Raw genomic sequence first — 17,393 nt, 5'->3', positions numbered from 1 at the left:
GTGCAAACAGTTATGCCATATTTTTCTAATCAATTTAAAGCAAATACCCTCAAATGATTTCTAGGAGAAAAACTGCAATATTTAGCCCTGTCTCATCAAATACTCAGATTGTTCATGGTTCTGAGGACTTCAGACACTGAAATTAGAGTGAAAAAGGAAATCTACAAACCCTTGAGTCAAAATCATAGTTCTCTGAATTTGTCACATCTGCCCAGGTCCAATGTCATGAGAGTAGAATCAGAGTGCCACAGGCATGGCCTGAGACTAGGAAGAGAGCCATGCTTACTGACCCATCCCATGTCTGGGCTTCCAGTTAGAACTAGAGTTTCATTCAACCTACACGTGCCTATAGGTCCTCACTGCAGCAATGACATCTCTCAGCTCAGTAATGGCCACTTGGAGCAGGAATATGATCTTTATATGGAAGACTCAGTGGATCCTTATCACCTTCATAGAAAGGTACTCACCTCCCACGTCAAGAGAAAAGCCAACATGTTTTTCCTCCAATGCATAAAAGGAACTTCCATAGGGCTGGCAGGAGTCAGGCTGTTCAACACAACTGGAAGGAGTTGAATAACATCTATCCAGTGAGTCCTGCAAGACTTCAGGCTCTACTACCTCCAGCAGCTCCCTGCTGAGCCTGGAAAAGGAGGAAAAAGTAAAGAATAAGCCAGGGGAAATCAGACACAACAGAGCCCCAACTAGGTTTCATGGGTAGCATAAGGAAGTGGTTAAAAAAGTAAAAGGATAGATCCATTAATGAGGTAACAAATTATTGCCTTCATGTTGGGACAGAACAGGGCCAAATGGAAAAGAATGAAAGAGAAAGACAGATAGACACACACACACACACACACACACACACACACACACACACACACAGAGAGAGAGAGAGAGAGAACGAGCTCAGTGAATTGTCCAGGTGACACACTGATGAGGGAGTAACAGGACACTCTGAGTTAGTGCCCTCAGGACACACAGCATACAGTGATCATGAAAAGACTGTGCTCAATAATTTTCCATAAAATGTGCTCAAGTTTCCATGCAGTCGCCATGAGAATACAGTTTTTGAAGTCTGGTCCACCTACAGTAGGTTAGTAAGTGATAAGGGGAGGAAGAAATGGAAACCTAAATATCTATTGCAATGAAAACCAACAGCACTGTTAGTAGGAATAATTCAGGCTTGGTTGAAAAGATGTAATCGATAATGTCAGCCCGCTCTGTTTTCCCTGAACCAGGAGTCTCCAGATGTCAACACAGAAGTAGCTGTTCATAACTGCTCAGTTACCTGGGGCATGATGGGCCTTGGTCTTCTTCCTCTTCTTGGTCCTTTTTAATTCCTGCAATACATTCAGACAGGGACAGACAAAATAAGCCAATTCACCTACACCCATAACAGTCCACTGTCTAATCCCCACACAGGGATCTCAGGCTCCTCAGCATGAGAACAGGACAATGTGAGAGATATACTTCAGGAGGCCTGAAAGCTGGTCATGATATTCTTTGGTTTGCATCTCAGAACCAAGGGTGAAATATCCCTATTCTGGTAGATCGTTATCCCAAAATCATTTATCCCAAGTTTGTGCAAACAGTTATGCCTTATTGTTCCCATCAGTTCAAAGAAACTGCCCCAGATGATTTCTAGGAGGAAAACTGCAGTATTCAGCCCTGTCTCATCAAATGCCCAGCTCGTTCATGGATGCAAGAATTTTAGACACTGAAATTAGAATGAAGGAGGAAATCTACAAACCCTTGAGTCCAAATCATAGTTCTGTGAATTTTTTACATCTGCCTGGGTCCAATGTGCTGAGAGCGGGCTCAGGTTGCCACAGGCATGGCTGGAGGCTAGGAATAAAGCCTTGCTCACTGACCCATTTCATGTCTAGGCTTCCAGCTGAGACTACGGTTTCATTACAACCTATATGCGCCCATAGGTCCTGCCTGCGGCAATGACATCTCTCGGGTCAGTAAGGGCCACTTGGAACAGGAATATCACCCCTATCTGGAAGACCAGGTGGAGCCTTATCACCTTCATAGTAAGGTACTCACTGTCCACGTCAAGAGCCAAGCCAAGGTACTGTTCCTCCAATGAGAAAACAGCACTGCTGTAGGGCTGGCCTAAGTCAGGCAGTTCAAGATAACCTGAAGGAGTCGAATAACATCTATCCAGTGAGTCCTGCAAGACTTCAGGCCCTTTCTCATCCAGCAGCTCCCTGCTGAGCCTGGAAAAGTAGGAAAAAGTAAAGAATAAGCCAGGGGGAATCAGAAACCACACAGCCCCAGCTAGATTTCATGGCTAACATAAGGAACTGTTTAAAAAGAAAAAGGACAGATCCATTAATGAGGTAATGAATTATTGCCTTTATGTTGGGATAGACCAGGGCCAGGTAGAAAAGAATGAAAGAGAAAGACAGGGAGAGGGAGAGAGAGAGAGAGAGAGGAGAAAGTGAGCTCAGCCAATTGGCCGGGTGACACACTGATGAAGGGGTCAAAGGACACTCTGAGTTAGTGCCCTCGGGACACACAGTGAACAGTGATCATGAAAAGAGTGGGCTCAATAATTTTCCATAAACTTGCTCAAGATTCCATGCAGTTGCCATACAGCCTTTGAGGTATGGTCAACCTATAGTAAGTTAGTAAATGATAAGGGGAGGAAGACATGGAAACCTAAACATCTACTGCAATGAAAACCAACAGCGATGTCAGTAGGAGTAATTCAACCTTCGTTGAAAACATGAAATTGAACACACTCTTGTTTTCCCTGGACCTGGCATCTCCAGGTGTCAACACAGAATTAAGCATCCATAATTGCTCAAAGTTACCTGGGGCATGATGGGTCTTGCTCTTCTTCCACTTCTTGGTACTTTTCAATTTCTGCAATAAGTTCAGACATGGACAGACATATTAAGCTGGTTCTCCTACACACATAACAATCCACTGTCTAATCCTCACACAGGGACTTCAGGCTCCTCAGCATGAGAATAGGACACTGTGAGAGATATTCTTCAGGAGGCCTGAAGGCTGATCATGATAGAGATTCCTTGGTTTTTGTCCCAGAAACTGTGGGTAAAATTCCCTATTCTGGTAGATCGTTATCCCAATATCATTTGCCCCAAGTTTGTGCAAATGGTTATGCCATATTTTAACAATCGATTTAAAGCAAATGCCCCCAAATGGTTGCTAGGAGAAAAACTGCACTATTCAGCCCTGTCTCATCAAATACTCAGACTGTTCACGGTAGCGAGGATTTTAGACGCTGAAATTAGAGTGAAGGATGAAATCTACAAGATCTACAAAATTGAGACAAAATCAGAGTTGTGTGAATTTGTCACATCTGCCCAGATCCAACATCTTGAGAGTAGGATTAAGGTGCCACAGGCATGGCCTGAGACTAGGAAGAGAGCCTTGCTCACTGACCCATCCCTTGTCTGGGCTTCCAAGTGGAACTAGAGTTTCATTCAACCTACATGTGCCTATAGGTCCTCCCTGTGGCAATGACATCTCTCAGCTCAGTAAGGGCCACTTGCAGTAGGAATATGACCCTAACCAGAAGACTCAGTGGATCCTTATCACCTTCATAGAAAGGTACTCACCATCCATGTCAACAGCCAAGCCAACACGCTGTTGCTCCAATACGTAAAAGGCACTTCTGTAGGGCTGGCATGAGTCAGTCAGTCCAAGATAACCTGAAGGAGTTGAATAACATCTATCCAGTGAGTCCCGCAAGACTTCAGGCTCTTTCTCATCCAGCAGCTCCCTGCTGAGCCTGGAAAAGTGGGAAAAAGTAAAGAATAAGCCAGGGGGAATCAGAAACCACACAGCCCCAGCTAGATTTCATGGCTAACATAAGGAAGAGTTTGAAAAGAAAAAGGACAGATCCATTAATGAGGTAACAAATTATTGCCTTTATGTTGGGATAGAACAGGGCCAGGTAGAAAACAATGAAAGAGAAAGACAGAGAGAGAGAGACAGAGACAGAGACAGAGAAAGAGAGAAAGTGAGCTAGTGAATTGGCCAGGTGACATACTGGTAAGGGAGTAAAAGGACACTCTGAGTTAGTGCCCTCATGACACACAGCAAACTGTGATCATGAAAAGAGTGAGCTCAATAGTTTTCCATAAAATATGCTCAAAATTCCATACAGTGGCCATGAGAGTACAGCTTTTGAAGTATGGTCAACCTATGGTACGTTAGTAAATGATAAGGGGAGGAAGAAATGGAAACCTAAACATCTACTGCAATGAAAACCAACAGCAATGACAGTAGGAGTAATTCAGCCTTCGTTGAAAACATGACATCAAACACACTCTGGTTTCCCTGAATCTGTTGCCTCCAGGTGTTAACACAGAATTAAGCATCCACAATTGCTGAAAGTTACCTGGGGCATGGTGGGTTTTGATCTTCTTCCCCTTCTTTTCTTCCCCTTCTTCTTTTCTTCTTTGATCTTCTTCCCCTTCTTTTCTTCCCCTTCTCCTTCTTTTCAATTTCTGCAATAAATTCAGACATGGACAGACACATTAAGCTGATTCCCCTACACACATAACAATCCACTGTCTAATCCTCACACAGGGACCTCAGGCTCCTCAGCATAAGAATAGGACACTGAGAGAGATATATTTCAGGAGGCCTGAAGGCTGGTCATGATAGAAATTCCTCGGTTTTTCTCCCAGAAACTGTGGGTAAAATGTCCTTATTCTAGTAGATCGTTATCCCAATATCATTTGTCCCAAGTTTGTGCAAACAGTTATGCCATATTTTTCTAATCAATTTAAAGCAAATACCCTCAAATGATTTCTAGGAGAAAAACTGCAATATTTAGCCCTGTCTCATCAAATACTCAGATTGTTCATGGTTCTGAGGACTTCAGACACTGAAATTAGAGTGAAAAAGGAAATCTACAAACCCTTGAGTCAAAATCATAGTTCTCTGAATTTGTCACATCTGCCCAGGTCCAATGTCATGAGAGTAGAATCAGAGTGCCACAGGCATGGCCTGAGACTAGGAAGAGAGCCATGCTTACTGACCCATCCCATGTCTGGGCTTCCAGTTAGAACTAGAGTTTCATTCAACCTACACGTGCCTATAGGTCCTCACTGCAGCAATGACATCTCTCAGCTCAGTAATGGCCACTTGGAGCAGGAATATGATCTTTATATGGAAGACTCAGTGGATCCTTATCACCTTCATAGAAAGGTACTCACCTCCCACGTCAAGAGAAAAGCCAACATGTTTTTCCTCCAATGCATAAAAGGAACTTCCATAGGGCTGGCAGGAGTCAGGCTGTTCAACACAACTGGAAGGAGTTGAATAACATCTATCCAGTGAGTCCTGCAAGACTTCAGGCTCTACTACCTCCAGCAGCTCCCTGCTGAGCCTGGAAAAGGAGGAAAAAGTAAAGAATAAGCCAGGGGAAATCAGACACAACAGAGCCCCAACTAGGTTTCATGGGTAGCATAAGGAAGTGGTTAAAAAAGTAAAAGGATAGATCCATTAATGAGGTAACAAATTATTGCCTTCATGTTGGGACAGAACAGGGCCAAATGGAAAAGAATGAAAGAGAAAGACAGATAGACACACACACACACACACACACACACACACACACACACACACACAGAGAGAGAGAGAGAGAGAACGAGCTCAGTGAATTGTCCAGGTGACACACTGATGAGGGAGTAACAGGACACTCTGAGTTAGTGCCCTCAGGACACACAGCATACAGTGATCATGAAAAGACTGTGCTCAATAATTTTCCATAAAATGTGCTCAAGTTTCCATGCAGTCGCCATGAGAATACAGTTTTTGAAGTCTGGTCCACCTACAGTAGGTTAGTAAGTGATAAGGGGAGGAAGAAATGGAAACCTAAATATCTATTGCAATGAAAACCAACAGCACTGTTAGTAGGAATAATTCAGGCTTGGTTGAAAAGATGTAATCGATAATGTCAGCCCGCTCTGTTTTCCCTGAACCAGGAGTCTCCAGATGTCAACACAGAAGTAGCTGTTCATAACTGCTCAGTTACCTGGGGCATGATGGGCCTTGGTCTTCTTCCTCTTCTTGGTCCTTTTTAATTCCTGCAATACATTCAGACAGGGACAGACAAAATAAGCCAATTCACCTACACCCATAACAGTCCACTGTCTAATCCCCACACAGGGATCTCAGGCTCCTCAGCATGAGAACAGGACAATGTGAGAGATATACTTCAGGAGGCCTGAAAGCTGGTCATGATATTCTTTGGTTTGCATCTCAGAACCAAGGGTGAAATATCCCTATTCTGGTAGATCGTTATCCCAAAATCATTTATCCCAAGTTTGTGCAAACAGTTATGCCTTATTGTTCCCATCAGTTCAAAGAAACTGCCCCAGATGATTTCTAGGAGGAAAACTGCAGTATTCAGCCCTGTCTCATCAAATGCCCAGCTCGTTCATGGATGCAAGAATTTTAGACACTGAAATTAGAATGAAGGAGGAAATCTACAAACCCTTGAGTCCAAATCATAGTTCTGTGAATTTTTTACATCTGCCTGGGTCCAATGTGCTGAGAGCGGGCTCAGGTTGCCACAGGCATGGCTGGAGGCTAGGAATAAAGCCTTGCTCACTGACCCATTTCATGTCTAGGCTTCCAGCTGAGACTACGGTTTCATTACAACCTATATGCGCCCATAGGTCCTGCCTGCGGCAATGACATCTCTCGGGTCAGTAAGGGCCACTTGGAACAGGAATATCACCCCTATCTGGAAGACCAGGTGGAGCCTTATCACCTTCATAGTAAGGTACTCACTGTCCACGTCAAGAGCCAAGCCAAGGTACTGTTCCTCCAATGAGAAAACAGCACTGCTGTAGGGCTGGCCTAAGTCAGGCAGTTCAAGATAACCTGAAGGAGTCGAATAACATCTATCCAGTGAGTCCTGCAAGACTTCAGGCCCTTTCTCATCCAGCAGCTCCCTGCTGAGCCTGGAAAAGTAGGAAAAAGTAAAGAATAAGCCAGGGGGAATCAGAAACCACACAGCCCCAGCTAGATTTCATGGCTAACATAAGGAACTGTTTAAAAAGAAAAAGGACAGATCCATTAATGAGGTAATGAATTATTGCCTTTATGTTGGGATAGACCAGGGCCAGGTAGAAAAGAATGAAAGAGAAAGACAGGGAGAGGGAGAGAGAGAGAGAGAGAGGAGAAAGTGAGCTCAGCCAATTGGCCGGGTGACACACTGATGAAGGGGTCAAAGGACACTCTGAGTTAGTGCCCTCGGGACACACAGTGAACAGTGATCATGAAAAGAGTGGGCTCAATAATTTTCCATAAACTTGCTCAAGATTCCATGCAGTTGCCATACAGCCTTTGAGGTATGGTCAACCTATAGTAAGTTAGTAAATGATAAGGGGAGGAAGACATGGAAACCTAAACATCTACTGCAATGAAAACCAACAGCGATGTCAGTAGGAGTAATTCAACCTTCGTTGAAAACATGAAATTGAACACACTCTTGTTTTCCCTGGACCTGGCATCTCCAGGTGTCAACACAGAATTAAGCATCCATAATTGCTCAAAGTTACCTGGGGCATGATGGGTCTTGCTCTTCTTCCACTTCTTGGTACTTTTCAATTTCTGCAATAAGTTCAGACATGGACAGACATATTAAGCTGGTTCTCCTACACACATAACAATCCACTGTCTAATCCTCACACAGGGACTTCAGGCTCCTCAGCATGAGAATAGGACACTGTGAGAGATATTCTTCAGGAGGCCTGAAGGCTGATCATGATAGAGATTCCTTGGTTTTTGTCCCAGAAACTGTGGGTAAAATTCCCTATTCTGGTAGATCGTTATCCCAATATCATTTGCCCCAAGTTTGTGCAAATGGTTATGCCATATTTTAACAATCGATTTAAAGCAAATGCCCCCAAATGGTTGCTAGGAGAAAAACTGCACTATTCAGCCCTGTCTCATCAAATACTCAGACTGTTCACGGTAGCGAGGATTTTAGACGCTGAAATTAGAGTGAAGGATGAAATCTACAAGATCTACAAAATTGAGACAAAATCAGAGTTGTGTGAATTTGTCACATCTGCCCAGATCCAACATCTTGAGAGTAGGATTAAGGTGCCACAGGCATGGCCTGAGACTAGGAAGAGAGCCTTGCTCACTGACCCATCCCTTGTCTGGGCTTCCAAGTGGAACTAGAGTTTCATTCAACCTACATGTGCCTATAGGTCCTCCCTGTGGCAATGACATCTCTCAGCTCAGTAAGGGCCACTTGCAGTAGGAATATGACCCTAACCAGAAGACTCAGTGGATCCTTATCACCTTCATAGAAAGGTACTCACCATCCATGTCAACAGCCAAGCCAACACGCTGTTGCTCCAATACGTAAAAGGCACTTCTGTAGGGCTGGCATGAGTCAGTCAGTCCAAGATAACCTGAAGGAGTTGAATAACATCTATCCAGTGAGTCCCGCAAGACTTCAGGCTCTTTCTCATCCAGCAGCTCCCTGCTGAGCCTGGAAAAGTGGGAAAAAGTAAAGAATAAGCCAGGGGGAATCAGAAACCACACAGCCCCAGCTAGATTTCATGGCTAACATAAGGAAGAGTTTGAAAAGAAAAAGGACAGATCCATTAATGAGGTAACAAATTATTGCCTTTATGTTGGGATAGAACAGGGCCAGGTAGAAAACAATGAAAGAGAAAGACAGAGAGAGAGAGACAGAGACAGAGACAGAGAAAGAGAGAAAGTGAGCTAGTGAATTGGCCAGGTGACATACTGGTAAGGGAGTAAAAGGACACTCTGAGTTAGTGCCCTCATGACACACAGCAAACTGTGATCATGAAAAGAGTGAGCTCAATAGTTTTCCATAAAATATGCTCAAAATTCCATACAGTGGCCATGAGAGTACAGCTTTTGAAGTATGGTCAACCTATGGTACGTTAGTAAATGATAAGGGGAGGAAGAAATGGAAACCTAAACATCTACTGCAATGAAAACCAACAGCAATGACAGTAGGAGTAATTCAGCCTTCGTTGAAAACATGACATCAAACACACTCTGGTTTCCCTGAATCTGTTGCCTCCAGGTGTTAACACAGAATTAAGCATCCACAATTGCTGAAAGTTACCTGGGGCATGGTGGGTTTTGATCTTCTTCCCCTTCTTTTCTTCCCCTTCTTCTTTTCTTCTTTGATCTTCTTCCCCTTCTTTTCTTCCCCTTCTCCTTCTTTTCAATTTCTGCAATAAATTCAGACATGGACAGACACATTAAGCTGATTCCCCTACACACATAACAATCCACTGTCTAATCCTCACACAGGGACCTCAGGCTCCTCAGCATAAGAATAGGACACTGAGAGAGATATATTTCAGGAGGCCTGAAGGCTGGTCATGATAGAAATTCCTCGGTTTTTCTCCCAGAAACTGTGGGTAAAATGTCCTTATTCTAGTAGATCGTTATCCCAATATCATTTGTCCCAAGTTTGTGCAAACAGTTATGCCATATTTTTCTAATCAATTTAAAGCAAATACCCTCAAATGATTTCTAGGAGAAAAACTGCAATATTTAGCCCTGTCTCATCAAATACTCAGATTGTTCATGGTTCTGAGGACTTCAGACACTGAAATTAGAGTGAAAAAGGAAATCTACAAACCCTTGAGTCAAAATCATAGTTCTCTGAATTGGTCACATCTGCCCAGGTCCAATGTCATGAGAGTAGAATCAGAGTGCCACAGGCATGGCCTGAGACTAGGAAGAGAGCCATGCTTACTGACCCATCCCATGTCTGGGCTTCCAGTTAGAACTAGAGTTTCATTCAACCTACACGTGCCTATAGGTCCTCACTGCAGCAATGACATCTCTCAGCTCAGTAATGGCCACTTGGAGCAGGAATATGATCTTTATATGGAAGACTCAGTGGATCCTTATCACCTTCATAGAAAGGTACTCACCTCCCACGTCAAGAGAAAAGCCAACATGTTTTTCCTCCAATGCATAAAAGGAACTTCCATAGGGCTGGCAGGAGTCAGGCTGTTCAACACAACTGGAAGGAGTTGAATAACATCTATCCAGTGAGTCCTGCAAGACTTCAGGCTCTACTACCTCCAGCAGCTCCCTGCTGAGCCTGGAAAAGGAGGAAAAAGTAAAGAATAAGCCAGGGGAAATCAGACACAACAGAGCCCCAACTAGGTTTCATGGGTAGCATAAGGAAGTGGTTAAAAAAGTAAAAGGATAGATCCATTAATGAGGTAACAAATTATTGCCTTCATGTTGGGACAGAACAGGGCCAAATGGAAAAGAATGAAAGAGAAAGACAGATAGACACACACACACACACACACACACACACACACACACACACACACACACACAGAGAGAGAGAGAGAGAACGAGCTCAGTGAATTGTCCAGGTGACACACTGATGAGGGAGTAACAGGACACTCTGAGTTAGTGCCCTCAGGACACACAGCATACAGTGATCATGAAAAGACTGTGCTCAATAATTTTCCATAAAATGTGCTCAAGTTTCCATGCAGTCGCCATGAGAATACAGTTTTTGAAGTCTGGTCCACCTACAGTAGGTTAGTAAGTGATAAGGGGAGGAAGAAATGGAAACCTAAATATCTATTGCAATGAAAACCAACAGCACTGTTAGTAGGAATAATTCAGGCTTGGTTGAAAAGATGTAATCGATAATGTCAGCCCGCTCTGTTTTCCCTGAACCAGGAGTCTCCAGATGTCAACACAGAAGTAGCTGTTCATAACTGCTCAGTTACCTGGGGCATGATGGGCCTTGGTCTTCTTCCTCTTCTTGGTCCTTTTTAATTCCTGCAATACATTCAGACAGGGACAGACAAAATAAGCCAATTCACCTACACCCATAACAGTCCACTGTCTAATCCCCACACAGGGATCTCAGGCTCCTCAGCATGAGAACAGGACAATGTGAGAGATATACTTCAGGAGGCCTGAAAGCTGGTCATGATATTCTTTGGTTTGCATCTCAGAACCAAGGGTGAAATATCCCTATTCTGGTAGATCGTTATCCCAAAATCATTTATCCCAAGTTTGTGCAAACAGTTATGCCTTATTGTTCCCATCAGTTCAAAGAAACTGCCCCAGATGATTTCTAGGAGGAAAACTGCAGTATTCAGCCCTGTCTCATCAAATGCCCAGCTCGTTCATGGATGCAAGAATTTTAGACACTGAAATTAGAATGAAGGAGGAAATCTACAAACCCTTGAGTCCAAATCATAGTTCTGTGAATTTTTTACATCTGCCTGGGTCCAATGTGCTGAGAGCGGGCTCAGGTTGCCACAGGCATGGCTGGAGGCTAGGAATAAAGCCTTGCTCACTGACCCATTTCATGTCTAGGCTTCCAGCTGAGACTACGGTTTCATTACAACCTATATGCGCCCATAGGTCCTGCCTGCGGCAATGACATCTCTCGGGTCAGTAAGGGCCACTTGGAACAGGAATATCACCCCTATCTGGAAGACCAGGTGGAGCCTTATCACCTTCATAGTAAGGTACTCACTGTCCACGTCAAGAGCCAAGCCAAGGTACTGTTCCTCCAATGAGAAAACAGCACTGCTGTAGGGCTGGCCTAAGTCAGGCAGTTCAAGATAACCTGAAGGAGTCGAATAACATCTATCCAGTGAGTCCTGCAAGACTTCAGGCCCTTTCTCATCCAGCAGCTCCCTGCTGAGCCTGGAAAAGTAGGAAAAAGTAAAGAATAAGCCAGGGGGAATCAGAAACCACACAGCCCCAGCTAGATTTCATGGCTAACATAAGGAACTGTTTAAAAAGAAAAAGGACAGATCCATTAATGAGGTAATGAATTATTGCCTTTATGTTGGGATAGACCAGGGCCAGGTAGAAAAGAATGAAAGAGAAAGACAGGGAGAGGGAGAGAGAGAGAGAGAGAGGAGAAAGTGAGCTCAGCCAATTGGCCGGGTGACACACTGATGAAGGGGTCAAAGGACACTCTGAGTTAGTGCCCTCGGGACACACAGTGAACAGTGATCATGAAAAGAGTGGGCTCAGTAATTTTCCATAAACTTGCTCAAGATTCCATGCAGTTGCCATACAGCCTTTGAGGTATGGTCAACCTATAGTAAGTTAGTAAATGATAAGGGGAGGAAGACATGGAAACCTAAACATCTACTGCAATGAAAACCAACAGCGATGTCAGTAGGAGTAATTCAACCTTCGTTGAAAACATGAAATTGAACACACTCTTGTTTTCCCTGGACCTGGCATCTCCAGGTGTCAACACAGAATTAAGCATCCATAATTGCTCAAAGTTACCTGGGGCATGATGGGTCTTGCTCTTCTTCCACTTCTTGGTACTTTTCAATTTCTGCAATAAGTTCAGACATGGACAGACATATTAAGCTGGTTCTCCTACACACATAACAATCCACTGTCTAATCCTCACACAGGGACTTCAGGCTCCTCAGCATGAGAATAGGACACTGTGAGAGATATTCTTCAGGAGGCCTGAAGGCTGATCATGATAGAGATTCCTTGGTTTTTGTCCCAGAAACTGTGGGTAAAATTCCCTATTCTGGTAGATCGTTATCCCAATATCATTTGCCCCAAGTTTGTGCAAATGGTTATGCCATATTTTAACAATCGATTTAAAGCAAATGCCCCCAAATGGTTGCTAGGAGAAAAACTGCACTATTCAGCCCTGTCTCATCAAATACTCAGACTGTTCACGGTAGCGAGGATTTTAGACGCTGAAATTAGAGTGAAGGATGAAATCTACAAGATCTACAAAATTGAGACAAAATCAGAGTTGTGTGAATTTGTCACATCTGCCCAGATCCAACATCTTGAGAGTAGGATTAAGGTGCCACAGGCATGGCCTGAGACTAGGAAGAGAGCCTTGCTCACTGACCCATCCCTTGTCTGGGCTTCCAAGTGGAACTAGAGTTTCATTCAACCTACATGTGCCTATAGGTCCTCCCTGTGGCAATGACATCTCTCAGCTCAGTAAGGGCCACTTGCAGTAGGAATATGACCCTAACCAGAAGACTCAGTGGATCCTTATCACCTTCATAGAAAGGTACTCACCATCCATGTCAACAGCCAAGCCAACACGCTGTTGCTCCAATACGTAAAAGGCACTTCTGTAGGGCTGGCATGAGTCAGTCAGTCCAAGATAACCTGAAGGAGTTGAATAACATCTATCCAGCAAGTCCTGCAAGACTTCAGGCTCTTTCTCATCCAGCAGCTCTCTGCTGAGTCTGGAAAAGTGGGAAAAAGTAAAGAATAAGCCAGGGGGAATCAGAAACCACACAGCCCCAGCTAGATTTCATGGCTAACGTAAGGAAGAGTTTGAAAAGAAAAAGGACAGATCCATTAATGAGGTAACAAATTATTGCCTTTATGTTGGGATAGACTACGGCCAGGTAGAAAAGTATGAAAGAGAAAGACACACACACACACACACACACACACACACACACACAGTGAGCTCAGTGAATTCGTCAGGTGACACACTGATGAGGGAGTCAAAGGACACTCTGTATTTGTGCTCTCAGGACACACAGTGAACAGTGATCATAAAAAGCATGTCCTCAATAATTTTCCATAAAATGTGCTCAAGTTTCCCTGCAGTTACCATGAGAATACAGCTTTTGAGGTATGGTCAACCTTCACTAGGTTAGTAAATGATAAGGGTAGGAAGAAATGGAAACCTAAACATTTACTCTAATGAGAACCAAAAAGCAATGTAGTAGGCATAATTCAGACTTGTCTGCCAAGACCAAATCATTATTTTCAGCATGTACTGTTTTCCCTGGACTTGGCATCTCCAGGTGTCAACATCAAATTAACTGTCCACAATTTCTCAGACTCACCTGGGACCTGTTGCCTCTTGGTCCTCCTTTTTCACTTGATCCCACCGATGTCCTGCAAACAAATTCAGATGGGGCCTCTTACATTAAGCAGTTCTTCCTTGCACACAGAAACATTCCTCTGTCCAATCCTAACAGAGGGACATCAGTCTTGTCAGTGTGAGAACAGGAGACTTTGAGAGAAATATTCCAGTAGGCCTGAGGTCAAGTCTTGAGAAAACCGGCTTGGGTTCTTTCATGAGCCTTGAGCAAAATTACCCTGTTTTGGAATGTTATCTTCCCTATGTGCTCTGTCCTAGGTTTGTGTACACAAATGAGCAATTTTTTCCCCAATAAATTGTAGGCAAATAGTTTTAACACCTCATAGGAGAGATACTTCAATATTAAGCTTTCTCTCATCAAATACCCAGAATTTGATAGTTTATGAGATTGTGGACACAGAGATTTGATGAAGGGGTGCAATGTACCAGCTCTTGAGTCAAAATGAAACTTGGTTCTACACAGAAGCATCAGCTATTATGGCTTTTGTGGGTGAAAAGTCAGCCATTTATCTAGAAAACATACCAGGAACATGACGGACAGATGAGCTAAAACAAGCGAACTTAGGAGACACAGAAAATGGGAATAAATTCAGTGAAACCTGGGTCACATCTTTCACTGAGAGGTAGACAAGGGTGACACTGGCCTTGGGCAGGTAAAGAACCACACAGACATGCTTTGGGACCAAAATTCATAAGGAATTTTGTAGCTGGCAAGAGACATTTAATTCAGATGAGCTGATCTGACAGAAAACTCCTGGGCATGTGCTGCATAGTTTGGTGTCAGTTTGCCACACCTGCCTTGAGTTCAATGTCGTGACAGTCAGTCCAGGTTGGCACGGGCATGGCCTGAGACTAGGAAGAGAGCAAAGTTCACTGACCCACCCCATGCCTGTGCTTCAGACTCGACTCCAGAGTGATTGAAATCTACATTGATATATAGGTTCAGCCCACGGTGATGGCAAATCTCAGCCCAACAAGGGGCACAAGGCCCAAAGATTATGGGGTCTACCTGGGCCATGAACTGGAGCTTTATCACCTTCACAATGGAGTACTCACTGCCTATGTCAACAACCATGCAGACTTGCTGTTCCTCTAATGAGTGAAATGTGCTGCTGTAAGACTGGTACGAGGCCAACATTTCAGGAGGAATTGAGAGAGTCGAATAACCTTCATCCCAGGACTCCAGGGGGACTTCCTCCTCTTCAGACTCCTGCAGATTCCTGATGAGCCAGGCAGGACAGGGATGATAGAAGATTTAACCAACAGACATTAGACAACAAAACCTCCCAGATGATCTGATGGGAGACAGAATGGAGTGGTCACAGAAACCAAAGGCATTTTTCCTTCAAGAGAAATAAAACTATCCTTCTAAATACAGGGTGGAGGGTGACTGCTCTGGGGACAGAGCAAAAATGGGCAGCATGTGCTCAGTACATTTGCCACAGATGAGCCAACTCAGGGCACCCAGACTCTCCCTGTAAACTACCATCATGACTTGCAGCACAGAGAACTGACACAGGGCTTCAACTACTTTGCATAAATTGGGTTGAATTTTACATGCAGCATTCAAGTGAAGAGAGTTCTTGACGCAGTGCAGACACAGATCTTGTGTATTAAGGGCCCCATTTTCCCAATATTTTGATATATTTACTTTTTCAATTTCTTTTCTTGCAAAAATACTAGCCAACATACTACCAACAAATAGGAAGAAAGCATATATACACCTCTCCCTGGATTTAAACACATGGGAGAGAATAGGCAACACCAAGAAATCCCTGTTTGAGGGTCTGGAGTGGACTTCCAGCAAACTCCAACAGACCTGAAGCTGAGGGACCTGACTGTTAGAAGGAAAACTAACACACAGAAAGGAATAGCATCAACATCAACAAAAAAGACATCCACCCCAAAACCCCATCTGTAGGTCGCCATCATCAAAGACCAAGGGTAGATAAAACCACAAAGGTGGGGAGAAACCAGAGCACAAAAGCTGAAAATTCCAAAAACCTGACATCCCTTCTCCTCCAAAGGATCGCAGCTCCTCGCCAGCAATGCAACAAAGCAGGATGGAGAATGACTTTGACGAGCTGACAGAAGTAGGCTTCAGAAAGTCGGTAATAACAAACTTCTCTGAGCTAAAGGAGGTTGTGCGAACTCATATCAAGGAAGCTAAAAACCTTGAAAAAAGATCAGACGAATGGCTAACCAGAATGAACAGTGTAGAGAAGACCTTAAATGACCTGATGGAGCTGAAAACCATGGCATGAGAACTACGTGATGCATGCACAAGCTTCAGTAGCCAATTTGATCAAGTGCAAGAAATGGTATCAGTGATTCAAGATCAAATTAGTGAAATGAAGCGAGAAGAGAAGTTTAGAGATAAAAGAGTAAAAAGAAATGAACAAGCCTCCAATAAATATGGGACTATGTGGGAAGACCAAATCTACGTTTGATTGGTGTACTGAAAGTGACGGGGAGAATGGAACCAAGCTGGGAAACATTCTTCAGGATATTATCCAGGAGGACTTCCCCAACCTAGCAAGGAAGGCCAACATTCAAATTCAGGAAACACAGAGAACACCATAAAGATACTCCTCGAGAAGAGCAACCCCAAAACACGTAATTGTCAGATTCACCAAGGTTGAAATGAAGGAAAAAATGCTAAGGGCAGCCAGAGAGAAAGGTCGGATTACCCACAAAGGCAAGCCCATCAGACTAGCAGCAGATCTCTTGGCACAAACCCTACAAGCCAGAAGAGAGTGGGAGCAATATTCAACGTTCTTTTTTTTTTTTGCATATGTATAGTTTTCCTTTATTATTTTTTGTGTGTATGTATATATATATTTTTTTTTTAATACTTTAAGTCTTAGGGTACATGTGCACAACGTGCAGGTTAGTTACGTATGTATACATGTCCACATTAGTGTGCTTCACCCATTAACTCATCATTTAACATTAGGTATATCTCCTAATGCTAACCCTCCTCCCTCCCCCCACCCTACAACAGGCCCCAGTGTGTGATGTTCCCCTTTCTGTGTCCATGTGTTCTCATTGTTCAATTCCCACCTGTGAGTAAGAACATGCGGTATTTGGTTTTTTGTCCTTGCAATAGTTTGCTGAGAATGATGGTTTCCAGCTTCATCCATGCCCCTACAAAGGACATGAACTCATCATTTTTTATAGCTGCATAGTATTCCATGGTGTATATGTGCCACATTTTCTTAATCCAGTCTATCATTGCTGGATATTTGCCTTGGTTCCAAGTCTTTGCTATTGTGAATAGTGCCTCAATAAACATATGTGTGCATGTGTCTTTACAGCAGCATGATTTATAATCCTTTGGGTATACACCCACTAATGGGATGGCTGGGTCAAATGGTATTTCTAGTTCTAGATCCCTGAGGAATTGCCACACTGCCTTCCACAATCGTTGAACTAGTTTACAGTCCCACAAACAGTGTAAAAGTGTTCCTATTTCTCCACGTCCTCTCCAGCGTCTTCAACA

The 17,393-nt window shown here is 43.6% G+C and overlaps 1 protein-coding gene across 4 annotated transcripts in view; it reads right to left on the bottom strand.

Moving 5' to 3' along the window:
* Positions 1-17,393, bottom strand: part of LOC129525599 (neuroblastoma breakpoint family member 10) — a 45,152-nt gene that overhangs the window by 7,462 nt on the left and 20,297 nt on the right. For all 4 annotated transcript variants that reach the window (XM_063696282.1, XM_063696255.1, XM_063696266.1 and 1 more), the window contains 19 exons: positions 14,948-15,111; positions 13,854-13,905; positions 13,066-13,238; positions 12,295-12,346; positions 11,522-11,694; positions 10,761-10,812; positions 9,936-10,108; positions 9,113-9,221; positions 8,328-8,500; positions 7,557-7,608; positions 6,784-6,956; positions 6,023-6,074; positions 5,202-5,374; positions 4,379-4,487; positions 3,594-3,766; positions 2,823-2,874; positions 2,050-2,222; positions 1,289-1,340; positions 468-640 (listed from right to left, as the gene is read on the bottom strand). In XM_063696282.1, the coding sequence (XP_063552352.1) occupies positions 468-640; positions 1,289-1,340; positions 2,050-2,222; positions 2,823-2,874; positions 3,594-3,766; positions 4,379-4,487; positions 5,202-5,374; positions 6,023-6,074; positions 6,784-6,956; positions 7,557-7,608; positions 8,328-8,500; positions 9,113-9,221; positions 9,936-10,108; positions 10,761-10,812; positions 11,522-11,694; positions 12,295-12,346; positions 13,066-13,238; positions 13,854-13,905; positions 14,948-15,111 (2,303 nt within the window). The remainder of the gene's footprint in view (positions 1-467; positions 641-1,288; positions 1,341-2,049; positions 2,223-2,822; positions 2,875-3,593; positions 3,767-4,378; positions 4,488-5,201; positions 5,375-6,022; positions 6,075-6,783; positions 6,957-7,556; positions 7,609-8,327; positions 8,501-9,112; positions 9,222-9,935; positions 10,109-10,760; positions 10,813-11,521; positions 11,695-12,294; positions 12,347-13,065; positions 13,239-13,853; positions 13,906-14,947; positions 15,112-17,393) is intronic.

Source organism: Gorilla gorilla, chromosome 1, assembly GCF_029281585.2.
Source record: "Gorilla gorilla gorilla isolate KB3781 chromosome 1, NHGRI_mGorGor1-v2.1_pri, whole genome shotgun sequence".
NCBI lineage: Eukaryota > Metazoa > Chordata > Mammalia > Primates > Hominidae > Gorilla > Gorilla gorilla.
The sequence above is the reverse complement of the archived record's forward strand: the minus strand, read 5'-3'. Positions and strand labels throughout refer to the sequence as shown.